This window comes from Rattus norvegicus, chromosome 2 (genome assembly GCF_036323735.1).
Source record: "Rattus norvegicus strain BN/NHsdMcwi chromosome 2, GRCr8, whole genome shotgun sequence".
NCBI classification, from domain to species: domain Eukaryota; kingdom Metazoa; phylum Chordata; class Mammalia; order Rodentia; family Muridae; genus Rattus; species Rattus norvegicus.
Genome location: NC_086020.1, coordinates 188,876,092 through 188,901,196, shown reverse-complemented (window position 1 = coordinate 188,901,196; position 25,105 = coordinate 188,876,092). Strand labels below are relative to the sequence as shown.

Here is a 25,105-nt window from a genome sequence, read left to right as displayed (position 1 = left end):
TCTAGCCAGCTGGGGCCCTAATCTACTGCCTTGAAAACCTAGCACTGCAACATATCTTTTGGAAACCTTTCAATTGAGGAACTACTGTGATCACTTCCTTCATTAAATTCTGACTGAAGAAGATGGCATGTCCTTGAGAGCAAAAATCATGGCTAAGATAAGTCAGCTTTTCAGCCAGTGGGCCGCTAAGATTCCTCTGTGTGTCCCTGAACATTAGAATTTAAGGATATATGCTGCATAGTGTGAGCCAAGGCTAGATAATAAGCAGTGCCTGGTTTAAGATCCTTTTTGCTTTGGTTTTGTTAGCCCATGGATAGCTAAACCATAAAATGTCACTGTGTCCTTGGATATGTTTCTTAACTCGTCTCACATACCACATACCACATACCACACCCTTTTAAAGTACAGTTAATATCTTGCCTGTTATTGTGTCTATCTAGATCTTAAAATAATTATCAAGCAAAGTTGTTGAATAATGGTCAGTGAACGAGCAATCGAAAGTAGAAATTCTTCATGCAGCTTTTGGGAGAGGAAATAGCATCAGTGTTGAGTGGCACTGTTCAGTTTTCATAGTCTATGACAGTGCTGCAAATGCACCTCATCTTGTGAGTAAATCAAGTTATGTGAGCATTCATTTCAGACTAAGAGTCATCTTCTAATTCCCTACAGGAAAAGCCCACACAGTCTGTCCCCGTGTCTTTTCCGAAAGCATCTTTCTGCTGGAATGATCTTTCCTTGCTTCAGAGTATAACTCGGTTGCCCATTATCCTCAAAGGGATTTTGACGAAAGAGGATGCAGAGTTAGCAATGAAGCACAACGTCCAAGGCATCGTTGTTTCCAACCATGGTGGGAGGCAGCTTGATGAGGTTTCTGCTTCAGTAAGTAGGATGACATCAGAGGGGTATGTCTGAATGTTCTATGCCAACGCTCCCTACTATCTGGTGCACATTGCCCTCTGTCTTATCACAGGTATTGCCAATGAATCTTAAGGATGGGTTAATCACTAATAAGAGCCTAGTGTTCATCTGATTATTTTCCTAAACTGTGTGTAACATATCTAAACTTTGTGACACCACTACAAAATAGATATATCCATACTTTACAGTTAGGGATGCCAGAGTTGAGAGACATCGACTAATGAGTACCCATTCACAATGGACCAAGGGAGATGTTTGAAAGGCATCGAGGACCCTGTCTTCTGCCAGCAGTGATTGGATTGAAGCTAATGTATCTTCATAGACTTTGGAACTTTCAAGTTTTCCTATTTGACACAATGCAGGAAGGAGAGACATTTTCCAAAGTAGAAGTGCAATGCCAGATGCACTAGTCCCGTAGTACGCTGACGAATCTTTTGCTGAATCTATAACACCCTACATTAGCTCACAAATATATATCTGTTGTGCATGGCGATTAGGAGAAAGAAAATGAGGAAAGAAGAGTTGAGAAAGAGTCTTTATGTGGAAACTAGTTAATTTTTCTTCATAGACATATTTATGCTATTGTTTCTCCAAAGGTTCTTCCAGTAATGCATGTCTCAATTTAACAAAGTGAAGCTTTTTCTTCCTCAGTTCCTTTGACCTCTTATGAAAATATCCATGAACAAAAAGGAAATTGTTTTTTACATCTCTAATTTTGCCACAATCATTGGTGTTATTGTCTTGATGCTTGTTAATTCAAATACATCTTTTTTTCTGGTTTAAAATATATTAATATGTTTCATAATTTCCTTCTTTTCAGTTATCTACTGTATCAGGCACATACTTTTATTTCAATATAAGTCTCTCTTCCTTTTAACAATGTCTCACGAATAGAGAGTTTATATAATCAACCCCTTGCTGTCAAACATCTGCTTTGATTCCAGTATTTCCTTACTCTGTTGCTTTTTCTTCCATTTGTTGGTTTGTTGTTTGATTGTGACAAGGTCACACCAGATAGCCCATACTAGGTTTGGGTCCTTGATCTTCCCATCTCTGTTCCCTGAGGCAGGAAATTAGAGGCCTTTACACACTATATCTAGCTTATTTACTTATTATTTATTTATTTATTTAACTATTTTTAAACAATGAATCAGTAACATCCTTAAAATTAATATCTTAACTTGATTATTTTTTAATTTTTTATTATATATTTCTTTACTTACATTTCAAAGGTTATTCCCCTTCCCGGTTTCCTCTCCATAAGCCCCCATTCCCTCCCCTCCTTATGCCCCATACAGGTATTCCCCCTATACATCCCCTTATTGCCCTCCCCCATATTCCCCTGCACTAGGGGGTCCAACCTTGGCAAGATCAAGGGCTTTTCCTTCCACTGGTGCTTCAACAAGGCTATTCTCTGCTACATATGCAGTTGGAGCCCAGGGTCAGTCCATGTATAGTCTTTGGGTAGTGGTCTAGTACCTGGGAGCTCTGGTTGGTTGGCATTGTTGTTTTTATGGGGTTGTAAGCTCTTTCAACTCTTTCAATCCTTCCTCTAATGCCCCCGAAGGGGGTCCTGTTCTCAGTTCAGTGGTTTGCTGCTAGCATTGACCTCTGTATTGGACATGCTCTGGATGTGTCTCTCAGGAGAGATCTATATCCAGTCCCTTTCTGCATGCAATTTTTAGCTTCATCAATCTTATCTGGTTTTGGTGGCTGAATATATATGGGCCACATATGCATGAAGTTCTGAATGGCCATTCCTTCAGTCGCTGCTCTAAACTTTGCTTCCATATTCCCTCCTATGAATATTTCCCCCCTTTTAAGAAAGAGTGGGAGCATCTGCATTTTGGTCATCCTTCTTCTTGAGCTTCCTGTGGTCTGTAGATTGCATCTTGGGTAATTTGAGTTTTGGCTAATATTCACTTAACGATGACTGCATACCAAGTGTGTTTTTCTGTGATTGAGTAACCTCACTCAGGATAATATTTTCTAGTTCATTCCATTTCCCTATGTATTTCACTAATCATTGTTTTTGATAGCTGAGTAGTATGCCATTGTCTAGATGTACATTTTTTTAAATCCATTCCTCCATTAAAGGGCATCTGGGTTCTTTCCAGCTTCTGACTATTGTAAAGAAGGATGCTATGAACATGGTGGAGCATGTGTCTTGGTTGTATGTTGGAGCATCTTTGGGGTATATGCCCAAGAGAGGTATAGCTGGGTCCTCAGGTAGTGTAATGTCCAATTTTCTGAGGAACCTCCAGACTGATTTCCAGAGTGGTTGTATCAGTCTGCAATCCCACCAACAATGAAGTAGTGCTCCTCTTTCTACGCATCCTCGCCAGCATCTGCTGCCACCTGAGTTTTTGATCTAAGCCATTCTCATTGGTGTGAGGTGGAATCTCAGGGTTGTTTGGATTTGCATTTCCCTGATGACTAAGGATGTTGAACATTTCTTTAGGTGCTTTTTGGCCATTCAATAATCCTCAGTTGAAAATGTTTCATTTTGTTTTGTACCACATTTTTTAATAGGGTGATTTGGCTGTCTGGAGTCTAACTTTTGAGTTTTTTGTATATTTTGGATATTAGCCCTCTATCAGATGTAGGGTTGGTAAAGATCTTTTCCCAATCTGCTGGTTGCCATTTTGTCCAAATGGCAGTGTCTTTTGCTTTACAAAAACATTGCAGTTCTATGAGGTCCCATTTCTTGATTCTTGATCTTAGAGCATAAGCCATTGGTGTTTTGTTCAGGAAATTTTCCCCAGTGTCCATGTGTTTGAGACTCTTCCTCACTTTTTCTTCTATTAGTTTGATTGTATCTGGTTTGGTGTGGAGGTCCTTCATCCACTTGGACTCAAGCTTTGTACAGGGTGATAAGAATGGATCAATTTGCATTCTTCTACATGCTGACCTCCAGTTAAACCAGCACCATGTGTTGAAAATACTATCTTTCTTCCACTGGATGGTTTTAGCTCCTTTGTCAAAGATAAAGTGGCTATAGGTGTGTGGATTCATTTCTGGGTCTTCAATTCTGTTCCACTGATCTACCTGTCTGTCTCTGTACCAATACCATACAGTTTTTATGACTATTGCTCTGTAATACTGCTTGACGTCAGGGATAGTTCCCAGAAGTTCATTTATTGTTGAGTATAGTTTTCACTATCCTGAGTTTGTTGTTATTCCAAATGAATTTGCAAATGGCTCTTTCTATCTCTATAAAGAAGTGAGTAGGAATTTTGATGGGGATTGCATTGAATCTGTAGATTGCTTTTAGGAAAATGGCCATCTTTAATATATTAATCCTGCCAATCCATGAGCATGGAAGATCTTTCCATCTTCTGAGATCTTCCTCAATTTCTTACTTCAGAGACTTGAAGTTCTTGTCATACAGATCTTTCACTTGCTTGGTTAAAGTCACACCAAGATATTTTATGTTATTTGGGACCATTGTGAAGGGTGTCATTTCCCTAATTTCTTTCTCAGGCTGTTTATCCTTTGAGTAGAGGAAGGCTACTGATTTGTTGAGTTAATTTTCTACCCTGACATTTTGCTGAAGTTGTTTATCAGGTTAAGTAGTTCTCTGGAGGAACTTTTGGGGTCACTTAAGTACACTATCATATCATCTACAAATAGTGATATTTCGATTTCTTCCCTTCCAATTTGTATCCCTTTGACCTCCTTTCGCTGCCTGATTGCTCTGTCTAGGACTTCGAGTACTATATTGAATAAGTAGGGAGAGAGTGGGCAGCCTTGTCTAGCCCCTGATTTTAGTGGGATTGATTCAAGTTTCTCTCCATTTATTTTGATGTTGGCTACTGGTTTGCTGTATATGGCTTTTACTATATTTAGATATGGGCCTTGAATTCCTGATCTTTCCAAGACTTTTATCATGAAGGGGTGTTGAATTTTGTCAAATGCTTTCTCAGCATCTAATGAAATGATCATGTGGTTTTGTCCTTTCAGTTTGTTTATATAATGGATCACGTTGATGGTTTTCCGTATATTAAACCATCCCTGCATGCCTGGGATGAAGCCTACTTCATCATGGTGGATGATTGTTTTGATGTGCTCTTGGATTCGGTTTGCCAGAATTTTATTGAGTATTTTTGCGTCGATATTCATAAGGGAGATTGGTCTGAAGTTCTCTTTCTTTGTTGGGTCTTTGTGTGGTTTTGGTATAAGAGTAATTGTGGCTTCATAGAAGGAATTTGGTAGTGCTATGTCCGTTTCAATTTTGTGGAATAGTTTGGACAGTATTGGTATGAGGTCTTCTATGAAGGTCTGATAGAATTCTGCATTGAACCCATCTGGACCTTGACTCATTTTGGTTGGGAGACTTTTAATAACTGCTTCTATTTCTTTAGGAGTAATGGGGTTGTTTAACTGGTTTATCTGTTCCTGCTTTAACTTTGGTACCTGGTATCTGTCTAGGAAATTATCCATTTCCTCCAGATTCTCGTTTTGTTGAATATAGGTTTTTATAGTAGGATATGGTGATTATTTTAATTTCTTCAGATTCTTTTGTTATGTCTCCCTTTTCATTTCTGATTTTAATTTGGATACACCCTCTCTGTGACCTCTGGTTAGTCTGGCTAAGGATTTATCTATCTTGTTGATTTTCTCAAAGAACTACTTCCTGGTTTTGTTGATTCTTTGTATATTCCTTTTCATTTCTACTTGGTTGATTTCAGCACTGAGTTTGATTATTTCCTGCCTTCTACTCCTCTTGGTTTTATTTATTTCTTTTTGTTCTAGAGCTTTTAGGTGTGCTGTCAACCTGCTGACATATGCTCTCTCCTGTTTCTTTTTGCATGCACTCAGAGCTATGAGTTTTCCTCTTAGTACCGCTTTCATTCTGTCCCATAAGTTTGGGAATGTGGTCTCTTCATTTTCATTAAACTCTAAGAAATCTTGAATTTCTTCCTTGGCCAAGTTGTCATTGAGCAGAGCATTGTTCAACTTCCAAATATGTGTGAGCTTTCTGTCATTATTGTTGTTATTGAAGACCAGTCTTAGTGCATGGTGATCTGATAGGATGCATGAGGTTATTTCTATCTTCCTGTATATGTTGAGGTCTGTTTTGTGACCAATTATATGGTCAATTTTGGAGAAGGTTCCATGAGGTGCTGAGAAGAAGTTCTGTCCTTTTGTTTTAGAATGGAATGGCCTATAAATATCTGCTAAATCCAATTGATTCATAACTTCTGTTAGTTTCTCTATGTCTCGGTTTAATTTCTGTTTCCATGATCTGTCCAGTGATGAGAATGAGGTGTTGAAATCTCCTACTATTATCGTGTGATTTGCAGTGTGTGCTTTGAGCTTTAGTAAGGTTTCTTTTATGAATGTAGGTGCCCTTCCCTTTGGAGCATAGGAATTTAGGATTGAGAGTTCATCTTGGTGGATTTTTCCTTTGATAAATATTAAGTGTCCTTCCTTATCTTCTTTAATGACTCTTGTTTGAAAGTCAATTTTATTTGATATTAGAATGGCAACTACAGCTTGTTTCTTGGGTCCATTTGCTTGGAAAATTGTTTTCCAGCCATTTATTCTGAGGTAGCATCTGTCTTTGTCTCTGAGGTGTGTTTCCTGCATACAGCACAATGCTGGGTCCTCTTTACGTATCCAGTCTGTTAGTCTATGTCTTTTTATTGGGGAATTGAGTCTGTTGATGTTCAGAGAGATTAAAGAATAGTGATTGTTGCTTCCTGGTTTTTTTTTCATTGTTAGAGGTGGAATTATGTTTGTTTGTCTCTTTTGGTTTCATTGCAAGGAAATTATATTCTTGCTTTCTGTACGGTGTAGTTTCTCTCCTTGTGTTGGAGTTTTCCATGTATTATCCTTTGTATGGCTGGATTTGTAGAAAGATATTGTGTAAATTTGGTTTTGTCATGGAATATCTTGGTTTCTCCATCTATGTTAATTGAAAGTTTTGCTGGATACAGTAACTTGGGCTGGCATTTGTGTTCTTTTAGGGTACGTATGACATCTGTCTAGGATCTTCTGGCTTTCATAGTCTCTGGTGAGAAGTCTGGTGTAATTCTTATAGATTTGCCTTTATATGTCACTTGACTTTTGCCCTTACTGCTTTTAATATTCTTTCTTTGTTTTGTGTATTTGTTGTTTTAACTATTATGTGATGGGAGGAATTTCTCTTCTGGTCCAATCTATTTGGAGTTCTGTAGGCTTCTTGTATGTTTATGGACATCTTTTTCTTTAGGTTAGGGAAGTTTTCTTCTATAATTTTGTTGAATATATTTACTGGCCCTTTAAGTTGGGAGTCTTCACCTGTTCTATACCTATTATCCTTATGTTTGATCCTCTCATTGTGTGCTGGATTTCTTGTATGTTTTGGGCTAGGAGCTTTTTGCATTTTATATTATCTTTGACAGTTATGTTGATGTTTTCTATGGTATCTTCTGCCCCTGAGATTCTCGCTTCTATCTCTTGTATTCTGTTGTTGATGCTTGTGTCTACGGCTGCTTCTCTCTTCCTTTGGTTTCTATATCCAGGGTTGTCTCCCTTTGTGCTATCTTTATTGTTTCTATTTCCATTTTCAATTCCTCTACCTGTTTGGTTGTGTTTTCCTGTAATTCTTTCAGTGATTTTTGTGTTTCCTCTCTAAAGGCTTCTACTTGCTCACTTGTGCTTTCCTGCATTTCTCTAAGGGAGTTCTTTATGTCTTTACACGTCCTCCATTATTATAAAAAAATGTGATTTCAAATCTAAATATTGCTTTTCTGGTGTGTTTGGATATCCAGTATTTCCTTTGGTGGGAGTACTGGGCTCTGATGATGCTAAGTAGTCTTGGTTTCTGTGGATTAGGTTCCTGTGCTTGCCTCTAGCCATTGGGTTGCCTCTGGTGTTTACTTGTCTTGCTGTTTCTGGGAGTGACTTGGCACTGCTGTAGGCCTCTCCTCTACAGCACTCTTGTAGAACTGTTTTCCTGTTTTCTTTCAGCCTTTCCTGAGAATAGGTGCTCTGATTTCAGGTATGTCGGAGCTCCTGGAGACTATCTTCAGTTCTAGGCATGGGCAGGAATCAAAGGGTCCTGCCCCTGACTGCTCTTGTAGGTCCTTGCACCCAGTGGGCACAGTTGGCACTATGAGATTCCCACTTGGGTCTGGACTGTGGGCAGAGGGTATTCTCCTCTGACTTCTCAGGAGTGTCCACAATTCTCCCGCACGGGATTTTGAGTGCAGGGAGCTGTTTGGCAGGATCAGTTTGGTCCTGGATGCAGACCAGAATCGTGGGTACCGGCGGTTGCCTGTCCTATATCCTTCTGTCCAGAGGCACTGTGCAGTTTCCCCTGGACCAGGGATGTGGGCTGAGGTGTGCAGAGGTGGCAGTCTATCCTGGGGCCTCGAGATGTCTGCCTGGTTAATTATTTCAAAGTTAGATTCTGAGAGAAGCAGAAATGTCCAAGCCGCTCTCTTGTGGCTTAAGGCTTGTGGAATTGAATGATTTCTGATACCCATCACTCCTCCACTAGGCCCTCATTAGGGAGAGCAGGCAGTAGACAGACAGGTCTGTCTGGTGAGAGGCTCACTCTTCTGTGTCTCTTAGTGAAAGCTGGATTGGAAGGTACAGTTATGCTTCCTTCTTCCTAAGACAGGAGAAGACAAGGGAAATTAAGGAACATGGAGCTGCAAGGGGTCCCTTCTCTCCCGGAATCAGGCTAACAAACCTGCTTGCTCACAGAGTGAATAGGGCCTTATTGTTAATAATGGGGTTTGACTCTGCTTTTCTCATTTCTTCTCATATAATTACTTTCAATGAGTAAAAAGTTGAAAACCTCGGTGGAGATAGCCTTGACATAATATTGCTCTCTCTGAACCATGACTCAAACGAGAGGAACAAACCAACAAGGAAGCAAGCTTAAGGACCAGAATGCAGCTTTTGATTTCAGCCTTATCAACAATTCCGGCTCACCTTTAACCCTGAACAAAGAAGGCCCCTCACAGTTGCATCTGTGAAAGAAAGTCCTTACAAGAGACCAGCTGCCCATTCTGTGTGTTTCCATAGCAAATGCTGTCACTGTATTTCCTCCTGCAAGCCATAGGCAGCCTTCTCAGAGAACTGCAGTGAATATTCTGTGTGGATCTATTGAAAAATGGACTAGTCTGTACCCTAAGCTGAATTAATTTCTATCACTTTGCTTTGTACTTTGTTTGGGTGTGTGTGTGTGTGTGTGTGTGTGTGTGTGTGTGTGTGTGTGTGTGTGTTCACCTGTGTGTATGTGTATGGGTGGGTGCACCAAGTGCTTTCCACTGCAGAAACATCTCAGAGGCCCTAGTTTTGATTCCTCTGAGGTAACTTATGTGGCCTTAGGTAGCCCAGGCTGGCACTGAGCTCCTGGTTCTCTTCGTCTCTGCTTCCTGGGTGCTGAGTTTGTAAGCACCACCACATTTGGCTTCTCCACTCTATTTCTAAATCATTGTCAACTGCACTAGTGAGTGTGACTAGAGGAGCTTTTGTCAATATGTTTATTTCCTTTTTGTAGCATCACAGATACTCCAAATAAAACTTGGACATGAGTTTTCTCCAGTTATTACATGTAAGTCCAAACTACACCCAATGCTTCCTCCATACACACGTCAAAGGACAAAGTTGTTTTCTCCCTGTTATTCAGCAGCAGCAGCATCACCACCACCACCACCATCATCACCACCACCACTACCACCACCACCATCATCATCATCGTCGTCGTCATCATCATCATCATCAGGCTCAGTCTGAGGCAGCATTCTAATAGGTTCTTTGCCCAGTGTCAGAGTCTGAGGGCTCTATTTCAATTCCTCTCTCCCAGTTTCCTTTAGAGAAGTACAGATAATAACCCAAGGCAGCTCAGAACCATCTCTTCAAGGATCCTTGTCCCAGGCTTCAGGTGGGACCTGCTGTCCTCATCCTCATAGGACTAGAGAAGTCTTCTGGAGATCAGTGAGCAGGAGCTTCCAGTCCTCAGAAGTCTCCAGGCTTCAGGAGCAGCGCCCTGAGTTCCCTTAGATGAAAGCACAGTTGGAGAGAAGGTCTTTATGAAGGTCTTTGCCTTCGCTTGTATTTCCTGGTCCTATCCTACTTTGCAAGGACACTCATCCCATGACCTTTCAAGAAGCAAAATAGAAATACCTGAAGCTGTGTGCATATTTTTGTTTCAGATTGATGCTCTGAGAGAAGTGGTGGCTGCTGTCAAAGGGAAAATTGAAGTGTACATGGATGGTGGGGTTCGAACTGGCACTGATGTGTTGAAGGCACTGGCCCTTGGAGCTAGGTGCATTTTTCTTGGGAGACCAATCCTTTGGGGCCTTGCCTGCAAGGTAAGCTTGCTAGCATGAGATACAGAGCTCAGGCTTCACTCCCATCATTTTCCATAACCCACCTTCCAATGAAGATATTTCTTCACTTTCTTGCAAAGCTGCTGCAGGTCACCTCACCTTCAAGCCTCTGAAGTATTCCATAGACTTAAGCAGCCCTCACCTCAGCCTTCCCCTACTGGTTTCTTTTCTTCTACATTATTCTGATTCCATAGATTCTATCCTTCCCCACAGCTCTTCTGAATGTACACGTGGTATGGAACTGTCTGGTAGCTCAAATGTTCTTTCAAACTTCTGTCTCTCCCTTCTACTTTTCAGGGTGAAGATGGTGTTAAGGAAGTTTTAGATATTCTAACAGCAGAACTCCATAGATGTATGACCCTTTCAGGTATGGATTTTGCTCATTCCTCTAGAATGGAGATTCAGGTGGGAGGTCTACAGATGGGAGTTGAAGGTCCTTCATGCTGGTTAACCTTGCCTTGACTTGATAGCTGTCCTGAAGACTGAACAGTTATAGAAATGTCCTACAAAGAGATCAAGAACTGCTCTCTGACAGTGGAAACCCTGTAGTTTTCTCTAGGACAGTGTTAGTGCTAAATTGATTCAATTTGTAGGCCACCTAAGGCTTCTGCCCCCGGTGTGAAATTTCCTACATTTCTATTTTAGGAAAGGAATCTCTCATTGGTTACATTTTGTGATATACTTTGTTCATGTTTTGTGTGTATTGGTGAAGGTGGCTACATAGAGTTCAATTCTACACAGACTCTGACTAAATTCTACCAGCTATTTCATTGTCTGTCCTTGATCACAGCTTCCCATGCATTGATTTCCCTTGCAACCAGGATTTCAAAACACATTTGATATAAATAACATTTTATCAAGATGAGCACAAAGGCGAAAGGCTTGCTCCTGATGCATCATCCCAAGCAATGAAGGAAGAGAAGTGAGCGAGCTCTGTAATAGAGAGGGGAACACACACACACAAAGAGAGAGAGAGAGAGAGACAGAGAGAGACAGAGAGAGAGAGAGAAACAGAGAGACAGAGAGACAGAGACACAGAGACACAGACACAGAGAGAGACAGAGACACAGAGAGACAAATACAGTGAAAGAGATAGAAACAGAGAAAGATACACAGAGAGAGTGTGCAGGGGCAGGTGTGGAGGTAAAAAGATAACTCTTGGGAGTTGCTTTCTCCAGCCATTTTTTGGGAACTCGGGATCAAACCCATGCATTAGATCTGTGTTCAAAAATCTCTTCCTGCTAAGTCTTCTCACTTGCCTAGAAACAAGCTTATAAAGTGGTTGATTCTTTCAGGCTGCCAGTCAGTTGCTGAGATTAGTCCAGACCTGATTCAGTTCTCCAGATTATAAGGACCTACTGAGATCCCTACAAGAGGAAGACAAGACTTCAACATAGTGTGTGAGCCTATTCTTCTTCGGTCCGATCATACCTAGTAGTTTGAGCCCTCTACCTTGAGAAATCCAGATGGATGAAGAAAAGATAGCTAACAGCTACCAGAGGGGTGCATTTGGATGAAGGAATAACATCTAATGTTCTACAGGATAACTATAACTGACAATTAATTGACTATGTCCAATAGCCATGTTCCAGAAAGAAAGGAAATAGTTACATCTGGTGTGACATGCCAATTACCTTCATTTGATTATTATGTACACTATACATTATTGAAACGTCATACTGTGCCATAATTATGTGCAATTACTATGTATCAATTAAAACAACAATATATATTTAAAAATGAAGACAGCATTATCCTGATGTTTTACTCATTCCCTCCTGCAAGAAATATTTGGAATTTAATAAACTTTAATCCATGAAGTCATAATGTAGCAGAGAGCAAATGAATGTGTGAATTATGCAAGGTTCTGACACAGCATGTTACTGAAGTGTTATGATCTATTGCCTAATGTCCATTATTGACAGTAGCTGACCTCAAAAAAAAAGAGGAAGATTTTGAAACTCATTTTCCAGGATACATGACTAAATTAACTATTCCAGCCACTTACTGATATATGAAAAAGAAGATATCTTTATTCTGGTCATAATCATTTTGTCAAATAAATCTAGACCTTTTCAATAAAGTGTATAGAGTGAAAATAATTGTGAAGATTAAAGTTTGAGAAAATTTCTGCTACCCAAAAGTCAGCCAAGAACATAGTTTTGTGCAAACTCATACATGAAAAACAAGCTTCACCCATTTCCAGGAGGGTATGACCACACCTAGAAGGACTTTACTCTTCTTTAACATGTTCCACAGTCCCCAGACTCCCTTGATCACAACCTAGATCTGTGTTTCTAAACATAGCATTATGTATGCATCAGGTACCCTGGATTTCCACATCCCTCCATTTATACATCAATGACTTAGGTCTCACCATTCTCATCCTACTAGAAACAACACGAAAACACCTAGTGCTCATTGGCCCCTGTGATTGTCATAGTTATTGTTAGCCGTTAATATGACACAAACCCAGAGTAACCTAGGAAGAGGAAACCCTAACTGAAGAACTCCTTCTATCACATTGCCCTATAGCCATGTCTTGGAGGAATTTTCTTAATTACTGACTCACAGAGAGCCTGGCCTACTATGTGCAGTGCAATCCCTGAGCAGGTGGGTCTGAGCTACATGAGGGAAAAAAGCTATCCGAACAAGCCAGAGGGCCATGTCAACCTTTACCCTCTTCATACGATTTCGTAGCTTAACTTGTTCATGCTCCCCCTGACTGATGGATATGCTGTGAAATTTGCCCCAGCTTCCTTGGGAGTTACTGTATACTTACTGTAGTAACTGCCATCTGCCACCACATAGCACACTTCATCCTTAAACTCAGCAGCTGGAGCTTTGATTGAGTTTCTGTAGATTTGTTTGTTTTCAAGAGAGAAAAAAAACACAATAGTTCAAAGTCTGAACATAATTTGACAAGCAGATAGTAGGATTATTTTGTTTAGAAATGTAAGTTTTCCCTGAATTCAACTTCTTGAGTGACAGTCCTGTCTTTTCTGGATCCTGGACCTAAAATAACTAAACTGCATTTTCTTCTAGGCTCCAACAGATAGCCTGGAGACTCCAAAGGAAGAAAGCAAGGCTATTACATAAAGAAAGCACCAGTTAGGTATTCCCTAGTGTCAGAACCATGAACATAAAAGCTTGCACACTGACCCAGAGGGCAATAAGTTCATGTAAGAAAAATACAGAATACCATACTTATTAAGCCAATTAAGAGTATCAGTCATACTAAAGAGATGACTAAGCCCTTAACAGCTAGGATCACCACCAAAAATCTAACAGTATCAGAGTCTTAATTTTTGCCAGTGACCAAGAGCGGCTCATGCCTCAAAATCCCTAGGCATTGAAGTTCAGGGATACAGCATTTAAAGAAGCAAAGCCCACAACTACAACAATGTTAAGTGAAGGTCAGAGGAACCTTACCAAACATTTGTTTAGTCCCAATATGATAGTTATTTCAGACATAACATGACAATTGTTTTCAACTGAAGCCTTTTTATTTTTAAACATGGATTATTTTGATTAATACATCTGGGCCAGGGTTATGGCCATATAGATCTCAGATGTGTTGCCAAGGCAGATATGACTGTGGTGGGGTAGAGGGATGAGAAGTTTCTAAGTAGACACAAAAGGGAGTCAAGACAAGATGGCATTACCCTAGTTACTTCAAAATAAATGCATATTAAATCTCAGAAAGAAGTGTTTTAAAACCTAAAAGCACCCTTTATTACAATAAAGTATGAGAGAAAGCAGACAAAAGACACGAGCAGACACTTCACCAACGGAAGTATGAAGATAGAAAATAGTCACATAGCAGGATGATCAACACCGTGCACACTAAAGACATACAAATGAAAATAATAGGAACCACTGTAGACCTCCTGGAATACCACAAAGTCAAAACAACACCAACACCAAATTTTAGCAAGAATGCATATTGCGTGTGAGCACTGCCACGATTTATCACGAAACTAAGCATCTTTATTGAGTAAACTGGCAACTGTGAGCTACCATGTTTACCCAAATATGTTTACATCTGTGTCCACTACATAGAAAACAACCATATGGGAGTCTTCACAAAAACTCCATCACAACTCCCCAAACTTGGCAACTTCCAAGGTTACTAACTAGTAGGTTAATGGATAAATGTTGGATAGCAGATATTATTTGGTTCCAGGGGGAGAGGGTCATCAAACCATGAAAAGACATGGAGGAACCTTAAAGATATGTCATTAAAGGCAAGGAGCTGGTGATAAAAAGCCATGTCTTTTAAAATTCTAAACATATGCCATTGTGGAAGAAGCAAAGCCACGGAGATAGCAGGCCAGTGCAGATTCACTGATGTGACAACTGCATTCTCTCAGGTTAGGACATTGGTGGAAGGAGCCTCTGCACTTATGGGCTGTGTAGCTATGGGAACCTTGTACTTCCTGCCAATTTTGCTCTGAAACTCAAACTGCCTTTAAAATAATCTATGTAGATACTAATTCCTCCTGGAGGAACATAGCTCAGTGGTAGAGCATTTGAACATCATGCTTGAGATTCTGGGGTCAATTCCAAATAACAGGAAAAAATGATTAATGCAAATAAATACTAAATGTATTAGGGTTTTTATGTCAAGATTCTTATGGGCAAGATGGGCCATATGACACCTTGATATTGTATTAAAATATTTGATTTTATGTATGTGTGTGTGATGTACTGTATGCATGAATGTGTACCACATGTGTGTATGTGTGTTATTTCCAGAAGTCTGGACGGGTGTTGGAGCGTCTAGAATGTTACAAACAGTTGTGAGCTACGATGTGGATGCTGGGGACCAAAGGCAAATCCTCCACAAGAACAGGAAGTGTTCTTAGACACAGAGCCATCCCTGCAGTCCCCCTTGACTCCATCTTAACAATTTACTCTTCAAATATTTTGAGAGGACTCATTGGAAATTAGTGATAAATAATCAAATGATTTTTATCAAGGACACACTTGCTTTAATTTACAGTTCCACCAATAGAAAATTTTCCTATATATTCACCAGCACCTAATGATTTCAACTCCTTATTTGCAAAACTAGTTGTGGTTCTTGAGGACCTAGTTTGAACTAGACTTAGTGAAGGCTTAATGTATATTATAACTGAGAAGAAATCCCCAAGAAGGAAAGATAAATGACTAAGAACCATGACAATTAACTTTCTTCTTTTCAAAAGAGTGGAGTTACAAAATCAGAATATTGGCACAAAGTGATTAGACATGGGGTTTTGTTTTTGAACTTCTCGTGATGTTCAATTCATGATTATTTATAATTACTTAGTAGTAAGAATATGAGAAATTCACCCAAACTTTCAACAATAAAAAGTTATTATTTGTAGTATATTTGCATGTGGGAATGTCACAAGGACATAATCTGTTCAAGGAACACCAATGTCAAAAGAAACCCCTTTAAGTACATTCATGTGCCATTAAGCAGGATAAAACACCACATCTGCCTATATCTCAATGTAGAACACACACAAACACAGGTGCACATGTGCAAGTCTGTAAAATCCCCCAAGGTGAGACAGAGGCACACACGTGTGAACAAGACTATCTTGTAACAGGAATTTGCTTTTACTTTATTTCTTTGTGATTTTCTCATTTCCAAATTATTATCAATAAAAAATACCAAAGCGTTGAACGATGCCACACCCTAAGTGAACCTTAGACATGACACTAAACAAAAGAAGTTGGCAAAATAATCAAATATTGTATAAGTCCCTTTATATGAAATCTTCAAACAGACCAAACTGTAGAGACTTCTGCCCAGAGTTAGGAACAGACATGGAAAGCAGGTATCAACTATTGATGGGTATGTGGCTTTTACATGGGTAAGAAATATGCTAAGTTATACAGTGCTGATAGTTTTACAAGAGTAAAATATCTTTGAATTTCTATTTTATTTTATTTTATTTTATTGGTTCTTTTTTTCAGAGCTGGGGACCGAACCCAGGGCCTTGCGCTTCCTAGGCAAGCGCTCTACCACTGAGCTAAATCCCCAACCCCTGAATTTCTATTTTAATTATGACCCATTCAGTACATAAATTTTGTAAATAAATTTGCTTAAACAAAATATAATGTAAGCTTTGTAAACAATATTTCGCTAAAATATTTTGAAGGGCTTTATCTTATTTCTAATTTTTTAATTGTGTATATATACATGTGTCTGCATGCATGAGTGTAAGTGCCCACAGAGGCTAGAGGAGGGTGTTGAATTCTCTGGACCTAGAGTTACAGGTGGTTTTGGATCGTGAGTCATAGGTGCACAGAAACAAGCTCTGATATTCTTCAAGAGCAGTACACAACACTCCTTTAACCAGCCAGCCATAGCTATAGGCCCTGAAAACATTTTGAAAGGAGGAAGGTTAGAGATGGGAACAAGAGCCCAGGGCAGAATGTGACGATGCAGTGCCACTAGTCTGAATATTATCCTAGCCTTGACCCAGGTCCAGAGTAGATGACCCTTTGGGAACAAGATTTAGAGGTGCTCCCAGAAACTGCCCTACCCTTAAATGAGAGCGGTTAGCCCTGAAAACAAGCTATAAGCTGTATCAAAAGTAATCCATCGCCTGAGAGCAACTCGGCTGCTGAAGCAATGCACGTTTCTTCAGGCTACCCTGTGGGACTGTATCTAAGATAATCATGGTCCGGACCACATCTTCACCGTAAGCAATACTAACTAGTTGAGCATTCCTATTGTCTGCTACCCCAGTTCTTCATCTATTGAAACTCAAATTTCATGTCACTGCCTAACGATAGACTTGAGATCACTGGATCCCTTTGTTAACTGATGTTGACAGAAAGAAGAGGGACAGGTTGCAGTGGAGAGAGACAGAGAAGCAATGCTTTTGTTAAAGAGTCTAAAGATCAAATGGCTAAACATCAAGATTTACAGAGAGTTAAAATATTACAGACTGGAGCCAAAATATCATGGGGTATTTTTGGTTCCTTTGAAAATCTGACATTTACCAAGTGAACTAAATCCTTGTGGTTATCTATTTAAAAAGACCTTGATCACATGGAAACCTACCATTGCAGAAGCTTTCTGAAACACACACACACACACACACACACACACACACACACACACACACACGAACACACGAGAGAGAGAGAGAGAGAGAGAGAGAGAGAGAGAGAGAGAGAGAGAGAGAGAGAGAGCACCCTGGTCAAGAATACCCAGCTCTAAATAAAACATACATGACGCAGCCCCTCCTCCAAAGTCCCAGAATTCACTGCAGAAAAGGGAGCAGAAAGAGTATAAGAGCCAGACACTGCTGACAGCAACAAGAAAGCAGAGTCTTCTGGACACGGCAAGAAAGACATACAGAGAATGGTTATGAAAGCATGCTTAAAGCCTGTACAAACACAAGACAGACCAACTCTCATCCCTAGCTGAAGAGCAATTTGCAATTATTTGACTGTTTGAAGAGGGAGGGACAGTTCCATCCAAGAGTAGAGCTCCTGGTAGGTCTACCATGCTCCAGTAGAAAGCCATACTTTCAAAAATGTTTGACCAGCACATTGGTCTCAATGGATTAAGGAGAAGGGGGGGGGAAGAAAAGGAAGATGTTGTTGTTGTTGTTGTTGTTGCTGCTGCTGCTGTTGCTGCTGTTGTGTGGGTCAGAAGGAAGGTAGAACCGAGAAATGCTGGCATGGGGTACATGGTCAGGGGATGTGACTATGACCATGAGATGTCATATTAAAGTCTCAAAGAACTAATAAAAAACATTTAAAAATTTAAATTATTAGCATAAATTCTATTTGGGTTATACATGAATATTATCTGAAATCTTCACTAAAACATTACCCTTACAGTATATGCTTAGCAGACTGCTATCTTTCTTGAGCCCTAAAGCTAAGAATGTCATTATCCCTTTAGTCTATAAGTAATAAAATTCCATGTAACCCCTTCCACAGAGGAACATGGCATTTGCGAAAAGCTGAATCTGTGTTCTTCGTCCATGATCACTTGTATGTGGTTCTGAGTAAACTGTCTGTGTGATAAAACATTGTCACACAAAGCAGCTTGGGAAAGGAGTTGTTCAACTTACATTTCCATGTTATAGTCACCATTGAGGGAAATAAGAGCCTAACTCAAAGCAAAGCCATGGAGGTGGGACCATGGAGGCGGGACCATGGAGGCAGGACCATGGAGGAATGCTGCTTATTGGCTCGCTTTCCATGGCTCAATCAGGTTGCCTTTTAAAAATACAACCAAAGACCATCTGTTCAGGGCTGACATTGCCCCATAGCTGGGACCTCCCATATCAGCCAAAATGCTTCATAGACTTGCCTTCAAGGCAATTCAATAAAAACATTTTTTTTTCAATTGAGGTTTCTCTTCCAAGATGACTCAAAGACTTTGGGTAGCAACCCCTTTGGGTGTTGCTCCAAGGGTCATCTAAGACCATTGGAAAACACCAATATTTATATTATAGTTCTTAACAGTAGCAAAATTACAGTTTTGTGTAGCAACACAAATAATTTTATGGTTGGGGTTCACCACCACATGAGGAACTGTATTAAAGGGTCGCAGCATTAGGAAGGTTAAGAAACACTGCTCTATCATGTGCCACGTTGACAAAATTAACTAATATAGTATTTATTCCTTTAGTGGTAAAAGCTTCGTCTTTACAATGACTTTTTAAAAAAAGAAAAAGGAAGAAAGTCAGATAATCCTCGATTCCCTCTGATTAAAATTGAGTTGTGGATAGACTAGACCTAGGTAGAGTCCATGCACCTAAGGGAAACATTAGTATTAGATTGGGCTTTTGTAACAATCCCAGCCCTGTCCCTCCAAACTCTTTTTAGTCACCTGCACTCTTACAACAACAACAGAAAACAACTATTTTTAGGATAGTGCCAATAATAAATCTGTGGCCTTCTCGATGGTCAGCGAGCACTCTGCTGCCTTCCCTTATTTCCATCTCATCACACACGTTTTTGAGGGTTTAATAGAGATAACAGAAATGGGAAAATATCCCCATCAGAAATAAGGATATGTGGAGATTTTTGTGGCTTGAAAAAGTTCTCACTATGAGAAAAACTTAGCCCACAGATAAGATAATTTATCTTGAATATTTGAAATTCTTAAGAATGGGATCAGATAAACTTGGTATTGATTATAGTGTGTAATCACAGACCATTTTGCCCAACAGCTAAAACAAATTCTAAGGTCTCATAGTTACAAAACAAAGCTTTGAATTCAACAGAAAAATATTATGCCACTATGAAAGGAATGAACATCAAGAGAATGATCAGAGACAATCATCAGTCAGCATGACATTGGCATCAATGGTGCATAATTCTGTTCCTCCAATTCTGGCATCATCTAAGGTTCCTGCTCCTCTTTGACCCCCTCTCTGAGAATTACAAGTTCTCACCACCTCTTAACCAGCTATCAATTTCACAACAGGAACGCAGCATCGAGCCCCTGAGTTATTAACGGGAAAAAAGTTGAGTCTGATTAATATTTAACATGCAGAAAATTTAGACCTGGCCTTTTTCTGTCTTTTTATGTGTTCCTCCACCCACAAAAATGGACTGGAAACTTAATGTTTTGAAAGATGAACCTTAGTTAAAAGAGATAAGGCTGTTAGGGACTGGCCTCTACATACTGATTAGTGTCACTGTTTTGAGAGTGTTCCTTACCAAGGGAGCAGTTTCTTTACACAAGGTTAAGTCTAGACTCCTTATGTGTTTCTCACTATTTACATGTCTGCTGTGGAACAATATAGCAAGCTGGCCCTTGCTAAATGTATCCACTCAATTCTGGGCTGCCACCCAGATTTTGACACATTTATATTCAGTCTAAATTTCCCTATCTCTAGTATCCTTGTTATAGCAGAATAAGCAGGCTAAGACATCTACAAAGGCATAGATGTGATCATCTATAATCCATATATTCACCATTAACTTATTAACACATGCAACAAATGTCCATTAAACTTCTGTTTACCATGTACTCGGGGATACAAAGTCAATGAAGCAGGAACTTTCTCCTGGGGAAGTTTAAGCACAATGTGTTTGCCATATAAATCCAAGGGTCCTAGGTAACATCATGAGTAGCTGAAATTTGTATGGAACTCTCAGTACTTGTCCATAGGACAATGCTCATGAAAACCCCTGGAACTTTGATTTTTTTAACTAGATTTCTGAGATTATCAGAGTTCCAAACAGACTAGCTTACATTTTAGATAAAAACTAATAAGGTCTCAATCTAAGGGATGTCACTAAACATGGCATGCCCAGGACCACATCTAGAAGAAAATCAATAATAATTGAACCCAGATCTCTCCTGACTTGATAACTGTTAGGATTTCACTCCAAATAGCTCACGGAGAGAAAGTGAATGAACAAATGAACAACAAATCATGGCTACAGATCTACAGAAACCTCATAATGACAACTTCTGCTTATGCTCAACCACCAGATCAATATTCCTTCTTCACCAAAGGCTCGCCTGCATCAGTTTTCTACTACTGTGTAACAAGTGTGTCAAACTTAGCACATGGTTAGTACTACAGTTTCAGCCCCAAACACTGATGTAAAACTTTTCTAGATGCTTGGCTTTAGGGCTTCTCATGAGACTACAACACACAGGGCTCCAAGATCTTATCTGGATCCATCTGGAGTGGGGAAATGCACTTCCAAGCTCACTTACATTGTTACTGGAAGACTTCATTCCTTAAAAGCTATTGAATAGGAACCTCTATTCAGTTTCTTGTTGACTATCAGCTGGAGGCTACTCTGTGTTCTTTAGTTGTCCTCTACAACACAGCATCCTACTTTATCATAACTAATTCAAGAAAAAGAGTTAGCATGCTAGATAGAAGGCAAATCCTTCCTAAACTGGAAGCAGCATTCCTTCAGCTTTGTCTTTCTATATTCATTAGAAGCAAGTGATTGGGTTTAGACTGTGCTCAAAGGAAAAGGGTTAGATAGGTAGAGATATGGGAGTGACTCACACACAATCATTCTCAGCCCCTGAAGTACACACTTAAGAGCACCCACGACTTCCCTAGGGAGCTGGAAGGCAGAGTAATGGGTAAGAGATGAGAACCAGACTCATAACTTTCTCTTTCCTCACTCCCATTGCCTTTCTAGCAAAGACAGCTAAGCTGTATTTACCGAGGTAAAAGAGATATGACTTTAAGCCTCTCATTGTAGCAAAGGATACAACACATTCTCCTTTATGATAGCTGGTACTTCAAACAGTTCAAATACTTGAGACTCTATGGATGACCATCCTTTAAATGGGAATAAAATTATTTTTCCTCTACAAATTGTTTTGCCCTAGACAGTAGTTTTAGTCTCCAATTGGAATAAAATCTTGAAGCCTTAGAGTATTTTTCTTTTTAAAAAATTGAGTTAACTGAAGACAGCTACAGTGTACTCATATAAATACAAATTAGTAAAATTTAAAAGAATGATTTAATTTGTTTATTGTCAGTTTAATATATGTATATCGTGCATTCTCTTCATTTTAACCTCTCTACTCTCTTTCTCCTTCCAAACATTCTTATCCCCAACTCTTCCCAGCAAGTCTCATTCCCATAGTCATGCCTTTTGTATTTTGTTTTGTAACTCTGATTTTAACCAGTACTGTCTATGTGGCAATGGGTTTGGAACTACATATTGGAGCCTGGTGGGTCTCCATTTGGTACACAACCAAAGGCAAGAACTGCTTACACACCAGAATCTATCAATTGGCAAAGAGACAATCGTGAATCCACCAATTTTTTTTCTGGTAGCCATTTCTTTATTCTATTTGCTTATAGGTGTTGATGCACAGATTTAAAAAAAACTATTTGGCGGCTAAAGATATGGTTCAGCTGCTAAGAGCATGCATTCCTCTTGCTGAGGACCCAAATTTGGTCCCCAGCACCCATGTATGATGTCATGATGATGTTACCACCTGTAACTCCAACTCAGAGGATCAGACATCCTCTTCTGAACAGTTCAAACACTTGAACTCAAACCCACAAAGCCAATTCAGATGCTCATAACTAAAACTAAAGTATTTTCATAAGAACAAATTATTTTAGAGCCCTTGACTGTTCACCTTCCTACTCATAATTTAATCTATTTGACAGCACCTATTAAGCTCCCAGTATGTGTTAGATATAATGCAAGTTCTTATGGTGCTAAAAGGATTCATAAGAACCAAGTGGACCAGGGTTATAAAGTGAAAGTCTGTCTCGATTAAAAACAAAAAAGCCAACAGAAAAAAAAAACATAACTAAGATTACTATTACAGTGATGAAACATCTTGAACAAAAAGCAACTTGTAGTGGGGAAGGGTCTTTGTGGCTTATGCTTCTACTTCACTGCTCATCATTTAAGGGAAACCAGGACAAGAAATAAACAGGGCAGGAACCTGGATGCAGGAGCTGATGCAGAGTCCATGGTGGGGGCAGGGGGCGGGAGGTTGCTGCTTACTGGCTTGCTCCTTGTAGCTCTCTCGAACTGTTTTCTATTATTGGTTTTGTTTTGTTGTTGTTGTTGCTACTGCTGCTGCTGCTGCTGCTAATTTTACATCCAATTACAGCTTCCCCTTCCTCCTCTCCTCCCAGTCCCTCCCTCTCACCTCACTCCCCATCACCCTCCTCCCTTGCTCCTCAGAAATAGGGAAGGCTTCAGTGAATATCAAACCAACATGACATATCAAGTTGCAGTAGGACTAGGTGCATCTCCTATTGAGGCTAGACAAGGCAGCCCAGTTAGTGGAAAGGGATCCAGTTTGGCAACATTGTCAGAAACAGACCCTGCTCCTGTTAGAAGTCCTACATGAAGACCAAGCTATACAACTGCTACATAAGTGCAAAGAGCCTAGGTCCATCCCATGCATGCTCTCTGGTTGGTGGCTCAGTCTCTGTGGGTCCCTATGGGCCCAGGTTAGTTGATTCTGTAGGTTTCCTTGTGGTTTCCTTGAACTCTCTGGCTCCTTCAATCTTCCCTCCCCACCTTCCATAATAGTCCCTAAGCTCTGCCTAATGTTTGGCTGTGTGTCTCTGCATTTGTTTCCGTCGGCTGCTGGGTGAAGTTCTCATCTGCAGGTATAGCTGGGTATTGTCTCGTGGCAGGAGGCTCAAGCTGGTCTGGGCGTTGGTTGGCCAGTATCTCAATTTCTGCTCCGTCTTTATCCCTGCACACTTGTAGGAAGAACAAATTACGGGTCAAAGATATTGTTGCTGGGTTGATGTCCTTATCCCATTTGGAAGTCTTTTCTGGTAACAAGAGATGGTCATTTCAGGCTCCATATCCCCCATTGCTAGAAGTCTTAGGTAGGGTCCTCATAGATCCCTGAAAATTTCCCTTGTCCTCTCCTTCTAGATTGTCCCAGAGATGGCCCCGTACCTATTCCAATTCTCTCTCTCCATACCCTCTCCCTCTGCCCTCCCCTGACTTGAATCATTCTGTTCCCTTCCTCATACCCTCCCCAACCCAGTCCCCTTCCTCCATTCACACCTGATGTCTGTTTTATTTTCTCTTCTCAGTGAGATCCAAGTTTTTCCTAGCCCTCTTGGAGCCTCCTTGTTACTTAGGTTCTTTGGGCTTGTGGATCGTAGCATGGTTATCCTGTATTTTATGGTAACACACACTTATAAGTATAAGCCATGTTTGTCTTTCTGGATCTGGGTCACCACACTCAGAATGATATTTTCTAGTTTCATCTATTGCATGCAAGTTTCATGCTGCCTTGCTTATAATAGCTGAGGAATAGTCTATTGTGTAAATGTACCACATTTTCTTTATACATTCTTTGGTTGAGGGACATCTGGGTTTTTTCCGGTTTCTGACTATTAAGAATAAAGCTGCTATGAAAATAGTTGAGCAAGTGACCTTGTGGGATGATAAAGAATCTTGTATATGGGGTTGGGGATTTAGCTCAGTGGTAAAGCGCTTGCCTAGCAAGCGCAAGGCCCTGGGTTTGGTCCCCAGCTCCGGGAAAAAAAAAAGAATCTTTTATATGCCCAGAAGCTGGGTCTTGAGGTAGAACTATTCCAAATTTTTGGAGAAAACACCAAGTTGATTTTCCAAGTGGTTATACAAGTTTGCACTCCCAACAGCAACGGAGGAATGTTCCCCTTCCTTGCTACAATTCTTGCCAGTTTTTGATCTTAGCCATTCTAATGGGTCTAATATGGAATCTCAGAGTTATTTTTGATTTGCATTTCTCTGATGACTAAGGATGTTGAACATTTCTTCAAGTGCTTCTTGGCCATTAGAGATTCCTCTGTTGAGGAGTCTCCGTTTAGCTCTATACCCCATTTTTTTTAATTAAGTTATTTTGTTTCTTGATGTCTAGTTTCTTGAGTTCTTTATATATTTTGGATATCAGCCCTTTGTGGAATGTTGGGTTGGCAAAGATCTTTTCCCATTCTGTAGGCTGTCATTTTGTCCTGTTGATGGTATCCTTTGCCTTTTAGAGGTTTTTCAGTGTCTTAAGGTCCCATTTTAAAATTACTGAGCTTAGTGCCTGAGCTGTTAGTGTTTTATTCATGAAGTTGCCCTCTGTGCCTCTGCATTCAAGGCTATTCCTCCTTTCTCTACTATCATATTTAGTGTACCTGGTTTTTGTTGAGCTCTTTGATCACCTTGGACTTGAATTTTGTATGGAGTTATAGACATGGATATATTTGCAATCTTTTATATTCATTCAAACATACAGCTAGACCAACAATGTTTGTTGAAGATGTTTTCTTTTTTCCATTGTATGTTTTTGCCTTCTTTGTCAACGGTCACGTTCCATAAGTATGTGGGTCTTTGATTTGATTCCGTTGATTAATTTGTCCGTTCCTATACCAATACCA

The 25,105-nt window shown here is 39.9% G+C and overlaps 1 protein-coding gene and 1 long non-coding RNA gene across 13 annotated transcripts in view; one reads left to right on the top strand and one right to left on the bottom strand.

The window, feature by feature from the left end:
* The window catches only part of Hao2 (hydroxyacid oxidase 2), a 32,720-nt gene extending 20,371 nt beyond the window's left edge, over window positions 1-12,349 (top strand). For 5 of the 7 annotated variants that reach the window (XM_063282644.1, XM_039103263.2, XM_006233025.5 and 2 more), the window contains 4 exons: window positions 670-879; window positions 10,074-10,232; window positions 10,548-10,617; window positions 11,546-12,349. In XM_063282644.1, coding sequence (XP_063138714.1) covers window positions 670-879; window positions 10,074-10,232; window positions 10,548-10,617; window positions 11,546-11,601 — 495 coding nt within the window. In that variant the 3' untranslated portion in view covers window positions 11,602-12,349. 7 annotated transcript variants of the gene reach the window in all.
* LOC120100894 (uncharacterized) overlaps window positions 1-20,404 on the bottom strand; it is a 75,164-nt gene extending 54,760 nt beyond the window's left edge. For 5 of the 6 annotated variants that reach the window (XR_005501145.2, XR_010063895.1, XR_010063894.1 and 2 more), the window contains exons 1-2: window positions 20,248-20,381; window positions 13,033-13,106 (exon numbers count right to left, since the gene is read on the bottom strand). This is a non-coding gene — a long non-coding RNA (uncharacterized LOC120100894). Of the gene's footprint in view, window positions 1-13,032; window positions 13,107-20,247 lie in introns of all 6 variants that reach the window. The other variant, XR_010063897.1, reaches the window with a different exon arrangement.
* Between the last annotated feature and the right edge of the window lie 4,701 nt (window positions 20,405-25,105).